We start from the raw sequence: 20741 nt of genomic DNA on the forward strand, positions 1-20741 counted from the left end.
ACAGGTGAACGGTACCTTTGGGGACAGATTGTCTTAAGGGACAGGTGAACGGTACCTTTGGGGACAGATTGTCTTAAGGGACAGGTGAACAGTACCTTTGGGGACAGACTGTCTTAAGGGACAGGTGAACGGTACCTTTGGGGACAGACTGTCTTAAGGGACAGGTGAACGGTACCTTTGGGGACAGACTGTGTTAAGGGACAGGTGAACAGTACCTTTGGGGACAGATTGTCTTAAGGGACAGGTGAAGGGTACCTTTGGGGACAGATTGTCTTAAGGGACAGGTGAACGGTACCTTTGGGGACAGACTGTCTTAAGGGACAGGTGAACGGTACCTTTGGGGACAGATTGTCTTAAGGGACAGGTGAACAGTACTTTTGGGGACAGATTGTGTTAAGGGACAGGTGAACGGTACCTTTGGGGACAGATTGTCTTAAGGGACAGGTGAACGGTACCTTTGGGGACAGATTGTCTTAAGGGACAGGTGAACGGTACCTTTGGGGACAGACTGTCTTAAGGGACAGGTGAACGGTACCTTTGGGGACAGATTGTCTAAAGGGACAGGTGAAGGGTACCTTTGGGGACGGAGGAGGGGGAGATGCCGGTCCTCTCGTGCAGCGGCAGAGCGCTCAGCCGGGGGATGTCGTCGGGGACCAGCGCCCGCGGCTGGCCCAGGACCACGGCCGCCGCGCGGCACACGTGCTTGATCCGCGGGCCGCCCGCCCGCCGGAACTCCTGACACACCGGGGAGAGGTGTTGGACCTGGAGGACAACAGACACATGAACTACTGACACATGAACTACTGACACACGAACTACTGACACACTGAACTCCTGACACACTGAACTACTGACACACTGAACTACTGACGCACTGAACTACTGACACACTGAACTACTGACACACTGAACTACTGACACACTGAACTACTGACACACTGAACTACTGACACACTGAACTACTGACACACCGGGGAGAGGTGTTGGACCTGGAGGACAACAGACACATGAACTACTGACAAATGAACTACTGACACACTGAACTACTGACACACTGAACTACTGACACACTGAACTCCTGACACACTGAACTACTGACACACTGAACTCCTGACACACCGGGGAGAGGTGTTGGACCTGGAGGACAACAGACACATGAACTACTGACACACTGAACTACTGACGCACTGAACTACTGACACACTGAACTACTGACACACTGAACTACTGACACACTGAACTACTGACACACTGAACTACTGACACACTGAACTACTGACACACTGAACTACTGACACACTGAACTACTGACACACTGCACTACTGACACACTGAACTACTGACACACTGAACTACAGACACACTGAACTACTGACACACTGAACTCCTGACACACCGGGGAGAGGTGTTGGACCTGGAGGACAACAGACACATGAACTACTGACACACTGAACTACTGACGCACTGAACTACTGACACACTGAACTACTGACACACTGAACTACTGACACACTGAACTACTGACACACTGAACTACTGACACACTGAACTACTGACACACTGAACTACTGACACACTGAACTACTGACACACTGAACTACTGACACACTGAACTACTGACACACTGAACTACTGACACACTGAACTACTGACACACTGAACTACTGACACACTGCACTACTGACACACTGAACTACTGACACACTGAACTACAGACACACTGAACTACTGACACACTGAACTCCTGACACACCGGGGAGAGGTGTTGGACCTGGAGGACAACAGACACATGAACTACTGACACACTGAACTACTGACGCACTGAACTACTGACACACTGAACTCCTGACACACTGCACTACTGACACACCGGGGAGAGGTGTTGGACCTGGAGGACAACAGACACATGAACTACTGACACACTGAACTACTGACGCACTGAACTACTGACACACTGAACTACTGACACACTGAACTACTGACACACTGAACTACTGACACACTGAACTACTGACACACTGAACTACTGACACACTGAACTACTGACACACTGAACTACTGACACACTGAACTACTGACACACTGAACTACTGACACACTGAACTACTGACACACTGAACTACTGACACACTGAACTACTGACACACTGCACTACTGACACACTGAACTACTGACACACTGCACTACTGACACACTGAACTACTGACACACTGAACTACTGACGCACCGGGGAGAGGTGTTGGACCTGGAGGACAACAGACACATGAACTACTGACACACTGCACTACTGACACTGAACTACTGACACTGAACTCCTGACGCACTGCACTACTGACACACTGAACTACTGACACACTGAACTACTGACACTGAACTACTGACACTGAACTCCTGACACACTGAACTACTGACACATGAACTACTGACACACTGAACTACTGACACACTGAACTACTGACACACCGGGGAGAGGTGTTGGACCTGGAGGACAACAGACACATGAACTACTGACACACTGGAGACACAAAGTCTACATGAGACTACAGTTCTCAACGGGCCTGAAAATTAAGACCCGGCCCCAACTGGGCCCTAAATGATCACAGTAAATTAGAATAAATATGATTCTGTTATTTGACAATAAATTAGAATAAAGATGTTTCTGTTATTTGACAATAAATTAGAATAAAGATGATTCTGTTATTTGACAATAAATTAGAATAAAGATGTTTCTGTTATTTGACAATAAATTAGAATAAAGATGATTCTGTTATTTGACAATAAATTTGAATAAAGATGATTCTGTTATTTGACAATACATTAGAATAAAGATGATTATTTTATTTGACAATAAATTTGAATAAAGATGATTCTGTTATTTGACAATAAATTAGAATAAAGATGATTCTGTTATTTGACAATAAATTAGAAGATGTTTCTGTTATTTGACAATAAATTAGAATAAAGATGATTCTGTTATTTGACAATAAATTAGAATAAAGATGATTCTGTTATTTGACAATAAATTAGAATAAAGATGATTCTTTTATTTGACAATAAATTAGAATAAAGATGTTTCTGTTATTTGACAATAAATTAGAATAAAGATGTTTCTGTTATTTGACAATAAATTAGAATAAAGATGATTCTTTTATTTGACAATAAATTAGAATAAAGATGATTCTGTTATTTGACAATAAATTAGAATAAAGATGATTCTGTTATTTGACAATAAATTAGAATAAAGATGATTCTGTTATTTGACAATAAATTAGAATAAATATGTTTATTTTATTTGACAATAAATTTGAATAAAGATGATTCTGTTATTTGACAATAAATTAGAATAAAGATGATTCTGTTATTTGACAATAAATTAGAATAAATATGATTCTGTTATTTGACAATAAATTAGAATAAAGATGATTCTGTTATTTGACAATAAATTAGAATAAAGATGATTATGTTATTTGACAATAAATTAGAATAAATATGTTTCTGTTATTTGACAATAAATTAGAATAAAGATGATTCTGTTATTTGACAATAAATTAGAATAAAGATGTTTCTGTTATTTGACAATAAATTAGAATAAATATGTTTATTTTATTTGACAATAAATTAGAATAAATATGTTTATTTTATTTGACAATAAATTAGAATAAAGATGTTTCTGTTATTTGACAATAAATTAGAATAAAGATGTTTCTGTTATTTGACAATAAATTAGAATAAAGATGATTCTGTTATTTGACAATAAATTAGAATAAATATGATTCTGTTATTTGACAATAAATTAGAATAAATATGATTCTGTTATTTGACAATAAATTAGAATACAGATGATTCTGTTATTTGACAATAAATTAGAATAAAGATGATTCTGTTATTTGACAATAAATTAGAATAAAGATGATTCTGTTATTTGACAATAAATTAGAATAAAGATGTTTCTGTTATTTGACAATAAATTAGAATAAATATGATTCTGTTATTTGACGATAAATTAAAATAAATATGTTTCTGTTATTTGACAATAAATTAGAATAAATATGTTTCTGTTATTAGAATACAGATGGGGCATTGGGGACGCATAGATATTAATGCTGCGATAAGCAATAATATGTCAACATTTTAATACCTTTTTTTTTGTTTTTGGTATTCAGACACATCTAGGGGGCGCAATCTGCATTCAAAGATGTTCCTAGAAGCTTTGTCATTGGTCGAAAAGAAACCTGGTCGCAATGACTAACCAATCAGGAAGTAGACAGGCAAATCGACCAATGACAAATAACCCCTACATGTCCTGAGGGTTAGATATTAACCCCTACCTGTCCTGTTGGTTAGATATTAACCCCTACCTGTCCTGTTGGTTAGATATTAACCCCTACCTGTCCTGTTGGTTAGATATTAACCCCTACCTGTCCTGTTGGTTAGATATTAACCCCTACCTGTCCTGTTGGTTAGATATTAACCCCTACCTGTCCTGTTGGTTAGATATTAACCCCTACCTGTCCTGTTGGTTAGATATTAACCCCTACCTGTCCCGTGGGCGGTTCGGTCTTGACCAGGACGTTGTCGGGGGGGTCCAGAGGGTCGTTGCGTTTCCTGCGTCGCCTCTTGGAGGTCACATGGTCTCTGGTGGCCATGGTGGGTGGAGCTCCGGGTAGGAGCTGGTCAGGAGGAAGAAGATAAAGCTCGTTAAGTAACGTCCAGCTCTTATTGGTGGAGACATTTTAACGACCAGCTCTTATTGGTGGAGACATTTTAACGTCGGTGTCACCCTATAGCTTGTAGCACGTAGCAGATCTACAAGCTCGTAGTGCGGCACAGAGTGCTACGAATGTTTTTGAAAATGTGTGCAAATCTTTGAATACATATTCTTTCACAGTGAACGTTTGATATTAGATATTCAATCAATGAGTCAATTTGTAGAAAGGGAGAACAGAAAGGGAGAGCATGCTTCACAAGTCTCCCTTTCTTTCTTTCAAAGAGATCTTAGGAGGATTACTTAGAATTCTTCCTAACTTTGTGAGCTTGTAGATCGGCCATTGTCAATATATGTTGTGAGACACTGTCACTTCATGATGTATAATATAGCAGAACAGGAAAGATGGACCATTCTCACTGTAAACCCATCAAAACATGTTACTGTAAACCCATCAAAACATGTTACTGTAAAACCCATCAAAACATGTTACTGTAAACCCATCAAAACATGTTACTGTAAACCCATCAAAACATGTTACTGTAAACCCATCAAAACATGTTACTGTAAAACCCATCAAAACATGTTACTGTAAACCCATCAAAACATGTTACTGTAAACCCATCAAAACATGTTACTGTAAACCCATCAAAACATGTTACTGTAAACCCATCAAAACATGTTACTGTAAACCCATCAAAACATGTTACTGTAAAACCCATCAAAACATGTTACTGTAAACCCATCAAAACATGTTACTGTAAACCCATCAAAACATGTTACTGTAAACCCATCAAAACATGTTACTGTAAACCCATCAAAACATGTTACTGTAAACCCATCAAAACCTGTTACTGTAAACCCATCAAAACATGTTACTGTAAACCCATCAAAACATGTTACTGTAAACCCATCAAAACATGTTACTGTAAACTAGGGGTGCAACGGTTTTCGGTTTAAAACCGAAACCGTTCGGTACGGCATGCACGGTTCAATACGCTCTAATGAACCGCGCTATTTCGGTTTGCATTAATTAATTTCTTACAGCTGCGAAGAATGTATTTCTCGGTCACACACCGGCCTACTTAGAAGTCTAGCACTCTATCGGTCACACACCGTCCTACTAAGAAGTCTAGCACTCTTTCGGTCACAGAAGTGTAGCACTCTGTCGGCCCACCCCCTATCCCCCCCACAGACACACACACACACACACACACACACACACAGAGAGAGAGAGAGAGACGGCATGATGAGGAGAATCCAGCCCTCGTCTTTAAACAACTTCTTGAAAAGACCTCTCTGTGGAATAATTATTGATCGTCATACACAGAGACACACACACAGCGGAGTAACCTCGAATGAACAGGCTTCTAAGCACGCATCTTTTTAAGTTTGTTCAGATCTGCTTCTGCATCTGCACTCGCTGTTTGAGTGCTAAAAGGGAGAGAGAGAGCAAAAACAACTCGTTGTTTTTTCGGAGCAGGAGAAGAATATTCCGTCTGAAAAGTCCCAACAAAATACTCCTGTCCAATCCATGACTGTAGATAGAAACCCTTCTTCTAATAATATAAGCATAATATCGCATGCAGAGATCTTTATTGTAAACTTTTGTAAATGTTTCTGTGCGACACGGCACTCTGCTGTGAATTCCTCCCCTCTCTCCCCCACTCTCCTCCCTGCATGTGTTGCGAGTCTGCACCACGTGTGAGTGCATAGGTGCATTATTTTTCCCTTGAACATAATATTGATGAGGCACATTAAAATAGCAATATAAGGTTTTTTCCCCCCTTTAAAATAATGAAAAGGCAGAAATGCCTAATAAAATAATATATGCTAAAAAAAGAATAAAAGAAAATGCTATAAATAAACTTTTTTGGTGCAAGCCAGTCCCTGGACTTATGTGTGTGGGTATGAGCATGAAAGCAGCATGGTTGTTTTTCCACCTGTACCTGCAACCTAACACACACACAAACACACGCACATATTAACTGTACCGGTACCGGTCTGCTTTCTGGAAGCACTGGTATGAATGTTTATTGTAAAAATGATGTTTTTATGGGTTAGGGGTGTTTCTTCTCTGTATGTACTGTTTTATGTTGTCTGTTGTTATTGGACCCTGAGTCTGAACAAATAAAGTTGATTGATTGATTGATTGTATATATGATGATTTTGTGTGTGCCAGGAGGCTACAGTACAGTACAGTAGAGGGTACAGTAGAGGGACCGGCACACAGAACTCTGTTATTTCTCAGCCGTTTCGGACACGGGGCGGCATTTCGGAACCGGCCCGGCACCCTGGGCGCGTTCCTGCCCCCCCCCCCCCCCCGGGAACCCCCACACAGAGTTGCACCACTCACTTCACAAATGTGTGATTTTTTTATTTTACTGTACCGAAACCGAACCGAAACCGTGGCCCCCATACCGAGGTTCGAACCGAACCGTGGTCTAACTGAACCGTTGCACCCCTACTGTAAACCCATCAAAACATGTTACTGTAAACCCATCAAAACATGTTACTGTAAACCCATCAAAACATGTTACTGTAAACCCATCAAAACATGTTACTGTAAACCCATCAAAACATGTTACTGTAAACCCATCAAAACATGTTACTGTAAACCCATCAAAACATGTTACTGTAACCCCATCAAAACATGTTACTGTAAACCCATCAAAACATGTTACTGTAAACCCATCAAAACATGTTACTGTAAAACCCATCAAAACATGTTACTGTAAACCCATCAAAACATGTTACTGTAAACCCATCAAAACATGTTACTGTAAACCCATCAAAACATGTTACTGTAACCCCATCAAAACATGTTACTGTAAACCCATCAAAACATGTTACTGTAAAACCCATCAAAACATGTTACTGTAAACCCATCAAAACATGTTACTGTAAACCCATCAAAACATGTTACTGTAAACCCATCAAAACATGTTACTGTAAACCCATCAAAACATGTCACTGTAAACCCATCAAAACATGTTACTGTAAACCCATCAAAACATGTTACTGTAAACCCATCAAAACATGTTACTGTAAACCCATCAAAACATGTTACTGTAAACCCATCAAAACATGTTACTGTAAACCCATCAAAACATGTTACTGTAAACCCATCAAAACATGTTACTGTAAACCCATCAAAACATGTTACTGTAAACCCATCAAAACATGTTACTGTAAACCCATCAAAACATGTTACTGTAACCCATCAAAACATGTTACTGTAAACCCATCAAAACATGTTACTGTAAACCAAACAAAACATGTTACTGTAACCCCATCAAAACATGTTACTGTAAAACCCATCAAAACATGTCACTGTAAACCCATCAAAACATGTTACTGTAAACCCATCAAAACATGTTACTGTAAACCCATCAAAACATGTCACTGTAAACCCATCAAAACATGTTACTGTAAACCCATCAAAACATGTTACTGTAAACCCATCAAAACATGTTACTGTAAACCCATCAAAACATGTTACTGTAAACCCATCAAAACATGTTACTGTAAACCCATCAAAACATGTTACTGTAAACCCATCAAAACATGTCACTGTAAACCCATCAAAACATGTCACTGTAAACCCATCAAAACATGTCACTGTAAACCCATCAAAACATGTTACTGTAAACCCATCAAGAGCTCAAATTAAAAAAAAGCTGGCGTGAATTAGATCCTAATTTTTCAATAAATTCTAGCGCTAAATTAACAGTTAACAGTAATAAACAAATGGCTGCTGGTCCAACATGGCCGCCGGTCCTCAGTGGTTAACAGTAATAAACAACATGGCCGCCCGTCTACTCACCCCAGAGGACTTGAGCTGTTTCTGCTGGTCGATCTTGATGAGCTGAACCTTGGCCTTCTTCAGGAGGTTGAACATCCTCCTGTTGGCTCCGCTGAGACGAACCCTCTGGGACGACTTCTCCTCAACCTCCTCCTCCTCCTCTATGGGTGGACCTAAACCACAACACACACATATTAGACCCTCTGGGTGGACCTAAACCACAACACACACATATTAGACCCTCTGGGTGGACCTAAACCACACACACATATTAGACCCTCTGGGTGGACCTAAACCACACACACACATATTAGACCCTCTGGGTGGACCTAAACCACACACACATATTAGACCCTCTGGGTGGACCTAAACCACAACACACACATATTAGACCCTCTGGGTGGACCTAAACCACAACACACACATATTAGACCCTCTGGGTGGACCTAAACCACACACACACATATTAGACCCTCTGGGTGGACCTAAACCACACACACATATTAGACCCTCTGGGTGGACCTAAACCACAACACACACATATTAGACCCTCTGGGTGGACCTAAACCACAACACACACATATTAGACCCTCTGGGTGGACCTAAACCACACACACACATATTAGACCCTCTGGGTGGACCTAAACCACACACACATATTAGACCCTCTGGGTGGACCTAAACCACACACACACATATTAGACCCTCTGGGTGGACCTAAACCACAACACACACATATTAGACCCTCTGGGTGGACCTAAACCACACACACACACACATATTAGACCCTCTGGGTGGACCTAAACCAGGTGTAAACTACCTGGTTGGATGTCTAAAGGTGTAAACTACCTGGTTGGATGTCTAAAGGTGTCTGTGGTGTAAATAGAACCCACCTGGTTGGCTGTCCTCAGGCTCCTCCTCCTCCTCCTCCACGGTGCTCCTGGGTTGGGGGTCTCTGGCGGTCAGCGAGAGCAGCTTGGAGTTCCTGACGCAGACGGACACCTTCCGGACCACGCCGGGGGCGTTCAGGTCCTCCATCTTCAGCTTGGACTTGAGCGCGGCGCCGGCGGTCGAGTCCACCTCTTTCTTCGGCTTGGCCTTGAGCGTGGCGGGGGCCTTGGGGTCCTGTTTCTTCAGCTTGGCCTTGACCAGGCCGGGGACCTTCAGGTCCAGCGTGTTCAGCTTGGACTTGCTCACGCCCGAGGCGTTGTCGAGGTCTTTCTTCCCTTTGGTCTTGACCGCACCGCCGGGGGCCTTCAGGTCCAGTTGCTTCAGCTTGGACTTGACCGCCCTGGGAGCTTTCAGGTCGAGTTTCTTCAGCCTGGACTTGACCGCACCGGGAGTCTTCAGGTCGAGTTTCTTCAGCTTGGACTTGACCGAACGGGGAGCCTTCAGGTCGAGTCTCTTCCTGGACTTGACCGCCGCCTTCTCGGCGTTGCTGCCGCGCTGCCTCAGGCTGATGCTCTTGACCTCGTCGTCGAGGCCCTCGGCCAGGTCGATGGGAGGGGGGGGCAGCTTGGACGCACTGCTGCAGATACTGATGGTACTGGAGCTGGAGCTGGTGCTGCCCCCGCTGGCCTCTGGACTCTTCTTACTGCGGGGAAGTCCTGGATGGGTGGGTGGAGAAATGGTGCATTTATATAGCGATTGTGCATCAATTCACCCATTCACACACACATATTCACACACCGATGGCGGCGGAAACCATGCAAGGCACCAACCTGCACATCAGGAGCAATCAGGGGTTCAGAGTCTTGCTCAAGAGACACTTCGACACTAACTCTGGGGGAGCCCACAGGGATCGAACTGGCAACCTTGCGGTTACCATCCGGCCACTCTACCCCTGAGGCACCACCGCCCCCTAGTGGCCACTCTACCGCTGAGTCACCGCCTAACCGAGTAATAGATGTAATAGAGTAATGGCTACCTGTATGCAGGCTCTACAGACTAACAGTAATAGATGTAATAGAGTAATGGCTACCTGTGTGCAGGCTCTACAGACTAACAGTAATAGATGTAATACATAGAGTCATGGCTACCTGTGTGCAGGCTCTTCAGACTAACAGTAATAGATGTAATAAATAGAGTAATGGCTACCTGTGTGCAGGCTCTACAGAGTAATAGAGTAATGGCTACCTGTGTGCAGGCTCTTCAGACTCTTGTAGATCTTCAGGTGAGGGGTGGTCTGTTGTCGGTTCAACTTGGACATGCTCCTCTTCCTGCCTCCCCCGGCCTGGAGGTGGCTGGGCGAGCGGGGCGAGCGGGGGGAGCGGGGCGAGGGCAGGTCGTAGCAGGGCTTGGACAGGAACATGTTTTCGTACTGGCTCTCCAGGGTCTTGGGGTCCAGGCCGTACGTCTCCTCGCCTGGAGACTCCCCCGGCAGGCTCCACTTGAAGCTGGGGTTCCTCAGGAGAGACCTCCTTTTGGAAGGGCTGTCAGGGTGCATATGTTGGTTAGACATTAGGAAGGGCTGTCAGGGTGCATATGTTGGTTAGTCAAACCATGGTAACCATACTATACTAAACATACTAACAGTCCTACAGTCATTAGTCCATATGTTAGTTAGTCAAACCATGTTAACCATACTATACTAAACATACTAACAGTCCTACAGTCATTAGTCCATATGTTGGTTAGTCAAACCATGTTAACCATACTATACTAAACATACTAACAGTCCTACAGTCATTAGTCCATATGTTAGTTAGTCAAACCATGTTAACCATACTATACTAAACATACTAACAGTCCTACAGTCATTAGTCCATATGTTAGTTAGTCAAACCATGTTAACCATACTATACTAAACATACTAACAGTCCTACAGTCATTAGTCCATATGTTGGTTAGACATACTATTGTCAACCCACAATTGAGAGGGTCCAGACTTAATCTGCCGGTGAAGGCTGGCGAGGCTAGGCTACACTACGCGAGGCTAGACTACGCAAGGCGCGGCTATACGAGGCTAGGCTACGTAAGGCTACGCGAAGCTAGGCTACGAACCACCTAAGCTCCTTTCCAAGCAAAGACGCGACTTCTCTTCCAGAACAGCCTGTTATAGCGCCACGATGAGGCAGATTTTTACCTATAACTGCACCAATCTGCGTGAAATATTGCATGCACACACCCTAGAGGCCGAGGTCAAACCTTTGACCTGCATTTTTCCCATCTGGCTTTTATAGCGCCACCAGGAGGACAAACTTATTTTTATATTTAAATTTATTTATATTACTCTTCCAGATTTTGTCCACAAATCCCGGAAATCGTTACACAGTATCTCTATAGTCATGTGCTCGAGACGGATCTGACCCATATTTTATATTCCATCCTAATTGGATTTTAAAGTTTGCAGGATTGGCCGGTTTTGAACAAAAAGCCTAAAATCATGAACGCAGCGTGCAATTTACGTGAAATCTTTCATGCACTTCCCTACTAGGCTGAGGAATATATCCCACCCTTTTCACATTGGCCTGTCATAGCGCCACCAACAGGTGGATTTTATGCAAAACACATGTTTGTAACAAAATGCCTTAAATCACCCAATTGCCATCAAAGGTGTAAAGGCTCATACATAGTCTGGATTTTCGGTGGTGAGGTGACCACCGAACTACAACATGACGTCACGAGCCGCGGTGAAGAGCAAACCACCGCCACCGCTCCAGCCCTTCTCTCTGTTTTTACTCACCACTGCTCAACGGTATTTCAGCTCCGGTGGTCAGCTCACCACCGGAGCGGTGGTCACCTCACCACCGGAAATCCAGACTATGAATAGGCCTTAAGAAGAAATGTCACCCTTTTCACATTGGCCTATTATAGCGCCACCAGGAGGCCACAATAAGCTCCCCTGCCCTGGTGGAGACCTTTATCTAGTTATTATTATTACCTCTTGTTGGAGGACTTGGCCGCCCTTTTGGGCGATGGGAACAGGCTGTGGTCTGCTCTCTTGGGCGATGGGAACAGGCTGTGGTCGGGCGAGGAGGAGAACAGGCTACGCGTCACGGCGCTGGCGTCGTCCAGCTCCTGACTGGAGAACAGGTTCACGTCCAGCTGGGCTTCGCTCAGCAGGTCCTCCTCGTCCTCTGCTGGAAGGATGGGGGACAGCTCCCCCTCGTCCCCCGTCTCCTCGTAGGGCTGAGGGGTCAGAAACATGTTTAACACAATTTCTACATAAAACGCCCCTAAACGTCTTAAGGATTCGAACCGAGCTGTACAAAGAACGTCTGAGCACCAGTGTTGTTTTCGTCGACTAAAACTAAGATGAAAAATGTTCGTCGACTACCTTTTTCCACTGAAGAAAACTAAATCGAAACTAAATGAAAACTATGCTATGGTGACTAAAACTAAGACTAAATATACTGACAATTTCGTCAACAAATAAAAACTAGACTAAAATGTTAGGAAGGGACTAGTGGACAAGAGATCCAGTAAGTCATTTTACACTTGGTTGCATGCTGAAAATAGCAGATCTACAAGCTCACAACGCGTCGCAGCGTCATTATGACGGCAACAAGGCCCGCCAAAATAAATTTTAGTCTAGAACTAGACTAACACTAATACATTCCAGGTGACTAAAATGAGACTAAAACTAAGTGAAAACTATTCAAGAGACTATGACTAAAACTAAAATAGAAATTTGCAACACTGCTGAGCACGTCCTAGAGCATCCTCAATGATACAGGGCGAGATAAGAATATTCAGAATTTTTCCTTTTTTGTCCCGTTCGTATGCCAACGCTCTGTGCAACTATTAGCTTGACTCCCATGTTAGCGCGGCGGAAAGAATGACTCGTATCTCCTAATCCAAGGCGCTCTCCGTGGTGATGAATGGATCGATATTGGTCTGGTTGGCGTTGCTAGGGAACATGTTGCTCCGCCCAGCTGAGCAACAGGTTAAAGCATTATTACTTGCGCAAGCAGAGTGAGCAAGTAATATTTTCGCCCGGTCCGTATGCACCGTCCCAGCCAACCCGCCACTTTTGATGTGTATGCAAATAAAACAGCAAATCAACTTACAAATTACATATACATATACATAGTATATGTATATGTAATTGGTTGACCGTTTGTAGCGGTCGAAAGTACTTGCGCGCTCTGCTTGCGCACTAGTTGGCCATTTATGGCCTACTAGTGCGCAACAAGCAAGTATGCACTCGACAGCGTCCTCACTTCCCACTTAACACTTCCCACCCCCAATCCAACCCTTGATATATCATAATAATTACCATCAACAGGGCGTGGTCTCTCCTCCTCCCGGTCGGCCGCGGGGTGACGGGCGTCTTGGGGGAGGAGCCTCTCCCCGTCGGCATGACGACGGGGGCGGGGCTACAGAGCAGCAGAGCCTTCTTATTGGGCGAGCCTCTGCGCGGCAGCACGGACATGCCGGCGTCGTCCATGAAGCGCTGAGGCGTCTTGATGACGCGCGAGGAGCGAGCGCTTACCTGGAAGATATTATTATATTATATATATATACACATTTATAATGTAACGAGGAGCGAGCGCTCACCTGGAAGATATTATTATATTATATATATATATATATACACATTTATATTGTAACAAGGAGTGAGCACTCACCTGGAACAATATCTACCGGTATATATTATATGATATACCCATTATAATGTAATGCAGGCATTTAGCAGAGGATCTGAATGTAGAGGAAATGTAATATAATGTAATGAGGAGTCTAGATGACGTGTGATGAGGAGTGAGCCTTCATCACGGGCATGATTAGGTTAATATCAGTAGTAATGTAGCCTGACCTAAGAGACATTGAGACATTTCTGGCCTAGATGGGAGGGTCGCGCCTCAGAAAAGCGCGCACCCTGATTGGATCTTATCGATCTGTCCGTCACCCCCGGCCCCTCCTCTCCCCCCTAGTGCAGCGCTACGTCACATCATTTAGAGCGACGCCCACCCGGAAGGGTTGACTCCCACTTTTAGACTGGTTCAGCCCACGGCTTTTTCCAGGCTTTCATCTTTCGCGCAGACGAAATGAAAGCCTGGGTATCGAGGCTAGTAGTAATGTAATAAGGCTTAGTAATAGTGTTTTTTATGTGATGTATTCCCATGCTTTTTTGTTCTTGCCTAAAGGACAACTTTAGTTTTTTTCAACCAAGGTTCATGTTTTAGGTCGTTATTAGAGAAAGTAAAAGATGAATGTAATCTTTTCTTCATTTGCTGCTTTCTTTCATTTTAGGGATTTTGGCTGTTTATGACAGGGGGGGGGCGGGGGCATTCGAGCATGCGGCTAAATATGTATTTTTTTACAAAATGTCATAGCGATTTTTTATTATTATTATTTACTCTAGTCCTACTAAACCCCAAGAAATTACATCTGGCCACAAAAGATCACGAGATCTACTGAATGTGTCAAACTGACATATTGAGCCTATGACACACAGTGTTGCTTCCCCCCAATAGGCTACCTTCACATTCAGTAGATCCTGTGATCTTCCGTGGCCAGATGTAATTTCCTGGCGTATATTAGGACTATAGTAAATAATAAAAAAATAAATCGCCATAATATTTTGTAAAGAAATACATATTTAGCCCCATGCTCGAATGCCCCCGCCCCCCTGTCAAAAACTGCTAAAATCCCTAAAACGAAAGAAAGCAGCAAATTAAGAAAAATTAACACTCATCTTTTACTTTCTCTAATAACAACCTAAAACATGAACCTTGGTTGAAAAAAACTAAAGTTGTCCTTTAATGTAAGTCGCTCTGGATTAAGAGCGTCTGCTAAATTGTAAATTGTAAATCAGTATTAATGTAATTAATATAAGATAACTCACCACAGGCATGATGAAGTGTTAGGGTTAGTATTGGTTAGTATTAGTTAGTTAGTAGTGTAATAACTCACCACAGGCATGATGAAGTGTTAGGGTTAGTATTGGTTAGTATTGGTTAGTTAGTAGTGTAATAACTCACCACAGGCATGATGAAGTGTTAGGGTTAGTATTGGTTAGTTAGTAGTGTAATAACTCACCACAGGCATGATGAAGTGCTTGATGTTCTTCAGGAATCTGGACGTCTTGGACGACTGGTGAGCTTCTAGAAGCATGTCTGAACCAACCTGGAATCACAGAACAATAATATGATATATGTACAGAATTACAGAACAATAATATGATATCTGTACAGAATTACAGAACAATAATATGATATCTGTACAGAATTACAGAACAATAATATGATATCTGTACAGAATCACAGAACAATAATATGATATATGTACAGAATCACAGAACAATAATATGATATATGTACAGAATTACAGAACAATAATATGATATATGTACAGAATCACAGAACAATAATATGATATATGTACAGAATTACAGAACAATAATATGATATATGTACAGAATCACAGAACAATAATATGATATCTGTACAGCATGTCTGAACCAACCTGGAATCACAGAACAATAATATGGTATGATAACAACCATGGACCTGGAATCACATTTACAATTCATAATGTAAAGTTATTGTAATTGAGCCTCCAAGGATACGTCCGCCGATAACTTACGTTGTGACCAGGCTTTACTTTATGCTTCTCTGCCTTACGTTGTGACCAGGCTTTACTGTATGCTTCTCTGCCTTACGTTGTGACCAGGCTTTACATTATGCTTCTCTGCCTTACGTTGTGACCAGGCTTTACTTTATGCTTCTCTGCCTTATGTTGTGACCAGGCTTTACTTTATGCTTCTCTGCCTTACGTTGTGACCAGGCTTTACTGTATGCTTCTCTGCCTTACGTTGTGACCAGGCTTTACTTTATGCTTCTCTGTCTTACGTTGTGACCAGTCTTTACTTTATGCTTATCTGCCTTACGTTGTGACCAGGCTTTACTTTATGCTTCTCTGCCTTACGTTGTGACCAGGCTTTACTTTATGCTTCTCTGCCTTACGTTGTGACCAGGCTTTACTTTATGCTTCTCTGCCTTACGTTGTGACCAGGCTTTACTTTATGCTTCTCTGCCTTACGTTGTGACCAGGCTTTACTTTATGCTTCTCTGCCTTACGTTGTGACCAGGCTTTACTTATGCTTCTCTGCCTTACGTTGTGACCAGGCTTTACTGTATGCTTCTCTGCCTTACGTTGTGACCAGGCTTTACTTTATGTTTCTCTGCCTTACATTGTGACCAGGCTTTACTTTATGCTTCTCTGCCTTACGTTGTGACCAGGCTTTACTTTATGTTTCTCTGCCTTATGTTGTGACCAGGCTTTACTTTATGCTTCTCTGCCTTATGTTGTGACCAGGCTTTACTTTATGCTTCTCTGTCTTACGTTGTGACCAGGCTTTACTTTATGCTTCTCTGTCTTACGTTGTGACCAGGCTTTACTTTATGTTTCTCTGCCTTACGTTGTGACCAGGCTTTACTTTATGCTTCTCTGCCTTACGTTGTGACCAGGCTTTACTTTATGCTTCTCTGCCTTACGTTGTGACCAGGCTTTACTTTATGCTTCTCTGCCTTACGTTGTGACCAGGCTTTACTTTATGCTTCTCTGCCTTACGTTGTGACCAGGCTTTACTTTATGCTTCTCTGTCTTACGTTGTGACCAGGCTTTACTTTATGCTTCTCTGTCTTACGTTGTGACCAGGCTTTACTTTATGCTTCTCTGTCTTACGTTGTGACCAGGCTTTACTTTATGCTTCTCCGCCTTACGTTGTGACCAGGCTTTACTTTATGCTTCTCTGCCTTATGTTGTGACCAGGCTTTACTTTATGCTTCTCTGTCTTACGTTGTGACCAGGCTTTACTTTATGCTTCTCTGTCTTACGTTGTGACCAGGCTTTACTTTATGCTTCTCTGCCTTACGTTGTGACCAGGCTTTACTTTATGCTTCTCTGCCTTACGTTGTGACCAGGCTTTACTTTATGCTTCTCTGTCTTATGTTGTGACCAGGCTTTTCTTTATGCTTCTCTGTCTTACGTTGTGACCAGGCTTTTCTTTATGCTTCTCTGCCTTACGTTGTGACCAGGCTTTACTTTATGCTTCTCTGCCTTACGTTGTGACCAGGCTTTACTTTATGCTTCTCTGCCTTACGTTGTGACCAGGCTTTACTTTATGCTACTCTGTCTTACGTTGTGACCAGGCTTTACTTTATGCTTCTCTGCCTTACGTTGTGACCAGGCTTTACTTTATGCTTCTCTGCCTTACGTTGTGACCAGGCTTTACTTTATGCTTCTCTGTCTTACGTTGTGACCAGGCTTTACTTTATGCTTCTCTGTCTTACGTTGTGACCAGGCTTTAATTTATGCTTCTCTGTCTTACGTTGTGACCAGGCTTTACTTTATGCTTCTCTGTCTTACGTTGTGACCAGGCTTTACTTTATGCTTCTCTGCCTTACGTTGTGACCAGGCTTTACTTTATGCTTATCTGCCTTACGTTGTGACCAGGCTTTACTTTATGCTTCTCTGTCTTACGTTGTGACCAGGCTTTACTTTATGCTTCTCTGCCTTACGTTGTGACCAGGCTTTACTTTATGCTTCTCTGCCTTACGTTGTGACCAGGCTTTACTTTATGCTTCTCTGCCTTACGTTGTGACCAGGCTTTACTTTATGCTTCTCTGTCCTATGTTGTGACCAGGCTTTTCTTTATGCTTCTCTGTCTTACGTTGTGACCAGGCTTTTCTTTATGCTTCTCTGCCTTACGTTGTGACCAGGCTTTTCTTTTCGCAGATAAGTAAGCCTGGGACCGAGGCTAGATTGGACCTGGAATGACCTGCACTCTGGGATAGAGGTAGAGGACCATAAGTATCCAACGAAAATGGACCATATTTTAGTTTTGGGTCTGAGAGGCTAAATGTCATCACATGGTGGTCCGTGGCTCAGATGGGTCTGAGAGGCTAAATGTCATCAGATGGTGGTCCGTGGCTCAGATGGGTCTGAGAGGCTGAATGTCATCAAATGGTGGTCCGTGGCTCAAATGGGTCTGAGAGGCTAAATGTCATCAGATGGTGGTCCGTGGCTCAAATGGGTCTGAGAGGCTAAATGTCATCAGATGGTGGTCCGTGGCTCAGATGGGTCTGAGAGGCTAAATGTCATCAAATGGTGGTCCGTGGCTCAAATGGGTCTGAGAGGCTAAATGTCATCAAATGGTGGTCCGTGGCTCAGATGGGTCTGAGAGGCTGAATGTCATCAGATGGTGGTTCCGTGGCTCAGATGGGTCTGAGAGGCTAAATCTCATCACATGGTGGTTCCGTGGCTCAGATGGGTCTGAGAGGCTAAATCTCATCACATGGTGGTTCCGTGGCTCAGATGGGTCTGAGAGGCTAAATCTCATCAAACGGTGGTCCGTGGCTCAAACGCAGACAGAATAATATAAGGAATAAAATAAAATCAATCCAAACCAACCTGGTCCACCAACACGTCCGTCTCCTCCTGCTTCACCACCATCTCCAGCCTCTTCCTCCTGGCCACCAGGGGGGTTCTGGGAGTCGTAGTCTTCTGGTTCTTCTTGCGGTGCTTCTTGGAGCCCAGGAAGTGAAGGCCCGACTGACGCTTCCTGCGTCTCTTACGCACGCCGACCAGCTTGGAGGAGCCGGGGGGAGGGGGGCCCTCGGGGGGGCCCTCGAGGGCCTCCGGTTGCTCCTCCTCCTCTGGACGACTGGAGATGTCTTTGATCTAAAGGGGGGGGGGGGGGGGGGGGGGGATATGGAAACATATCACAATATGTTTTGAAGCAGCGTCATACGATATTATACATTTTCTGGTTATTGAGTGGTGCAACCACTCCAAGGAACAGCAATGTCCGTGTCGGTCCGTGTGTTGGTTCCCCCTGCCTATGTGACGTTAATGAGCACCAGTATGACTATTAGTACCAGTAGGGGCACTGTTGTGCCAGAAACAGAGAGAGAGAGATAGTGCTGTACTGTTGCCTGCTAATGAGAGAGAGAGAGAGAGAGAGAGAGAGAGAGAGAGAGAGAGAGAGAGAGAGAGAGACAGAGAGACAGAGAGGAGGGGGGGGGCGATGAGAGGGGAGTTGCACCACTCAGTTCATACGGGTGTGATTTTGTTTTGGCCATGAATGGCCAACTAGTGCGCAAGCAGAGCGCGCAAGTACTTTCGACCGCCATAAACTGTCAAATCTCAGTATCTCTGTGAAGGAACGTTTGAAATGTATAATTATTAGGTGTAAAAAACATATCGTCATTACGTCACCATGGAAAACCAATTACACTCTGGCATTGGGTCCTTTAATCCACATATTTATTACGTCATCATTGAGAGCTAGTTATACATATACTATGTATATATGTAATTTGGGTATACTGTGGTTACTTTGCGCCGTACGCACCGTCCCAGCCAACCCGCCACTTTTGATGCGTATGCACCGTCCCAGCCAAATTGTGCCTGATACGGCAGTGGTGCCAGATTACATACATGTACACACAGGAGCATTACCTTTAATCCATACGCATCAAAAGTGGGGACGGTGCATACGAGTCCCGGGCGAAACTATAACAACTGACACCAGTTAGAATCATTAAGAAAGTACTTTGATCTCCTGGTCCTCGACGACGGCGCGCTGGCTCTGGCGTTCTCCTTCTGGGGGCGAGTCGGTCAGAGGAGGAAGAGGAAGAGGCCTCTCCTTCCTCTCCACAGGGGGGCGGGGCTTCTGCTTCTGTCTCTGTCCAATCAGACTCTTCCGTCGCTTCTTGCCTGGTTTGGACGTCCTCCTGGGAGTAGAGGGAGGGATGGATAAAATGAGTTTAACGTCGTTTAAAGGTAGAGATGTTCCTAAAGTACTCGGTTTCGGAACCGGGCCCGATACTTTGAGACGAGTACTACGACATTCAATGGACACTAGGCTGAACGCTCAACGGGAGCAAGTCTGACACAACACGGCAGCAAAATCAGCAAAGCTCCCAAAACGGCTGATGTACAAGCATGAATGACAACTGACAACTAACCCTAACTAACCCTAACCCTAACCCCAACTGACAAGTGTAGAACGGAGATCCATCGGCATCTATGTTTATATTCGGCGGGCGACACTCAATGTCGTGTCACCCCTGTGATCATGCGTAAGTAATTCGGAGGGGATTTATCTCCCAAAAATCATGTTTTTGCAACAAACGGTCACATACATTTGCGGCGCCCACTATGGATGAAAATGGAATTGCTTTTGGAACTTTTTTGATTGAACCACCCGCGACATGTGATTCAAATTTGTGATGGATTGGACATTCCGTTCGTGATTCATGGCATTTTTTGTAAAAT

General features: G+C 43.6%; 1 protein-coding gene across 1 annotated transcript in view; it reads right to left on the reverse strand.

The window, feature by feature from the left end:
- LOC310856044 (uncharacterized protein) overlaps positions 1 to 20741 on the reverse strand; it is a 129060-nt gene that overhangs the window by 94120 nt on the left and 14199 nt on the right. Inside the window, exons 4-13 of the mRNA XM_083761262.1 lie at positions 20017 to 20197; positions 18873 to 19142; positions 15498 to 15584; positions 13732 to 13947; positions 12394 to 12641; positions 10647 to 10942; positions 9404 to 10117; positions 8532 to 8683; positions 4539 to 4670; positions 576 to 762 (exon numbers count right to left, since the gene is read on the reverse strand). Coding sequence (XP_083617388.1) covers positions 576 to 762; positions 4539 to 4670; positions 8532 to 8683; positions 9404 to 10117; positions 10647 to 10942; positions 12394 to 12641; positions 13732 to 13947; positions 15498 to 15584; positions 18873 to 19142; positions 20017 to 20197 — 2483 coding nt within the window. The remainder of the gene's footprint in view (positions 1 to 575; positions 763 to 4538; positions 4671 to 8531; positions 8684 to 9403; positions 10118 to 10646; positions 10943 to 12393; positions 12642 to 13731; positions 13948 to 15497; positions 15585 to 18872; positions 19143 to 20016; positions 20198 to 20741) is intronic.

This window comes from Protomyctophum parallelum (assembly GCF_964188405.1).
Source record: "Protomyctophum parallelum genome assembly, chromosome: 3".
In the NCBI taxonomy this organism is placed as follows: Eukaryota; Metazoa; Chordata; class Actinopteri; order Myctophiformes; family Myctophidae; genus Protomyctophum; species Protomyctophum parallelum.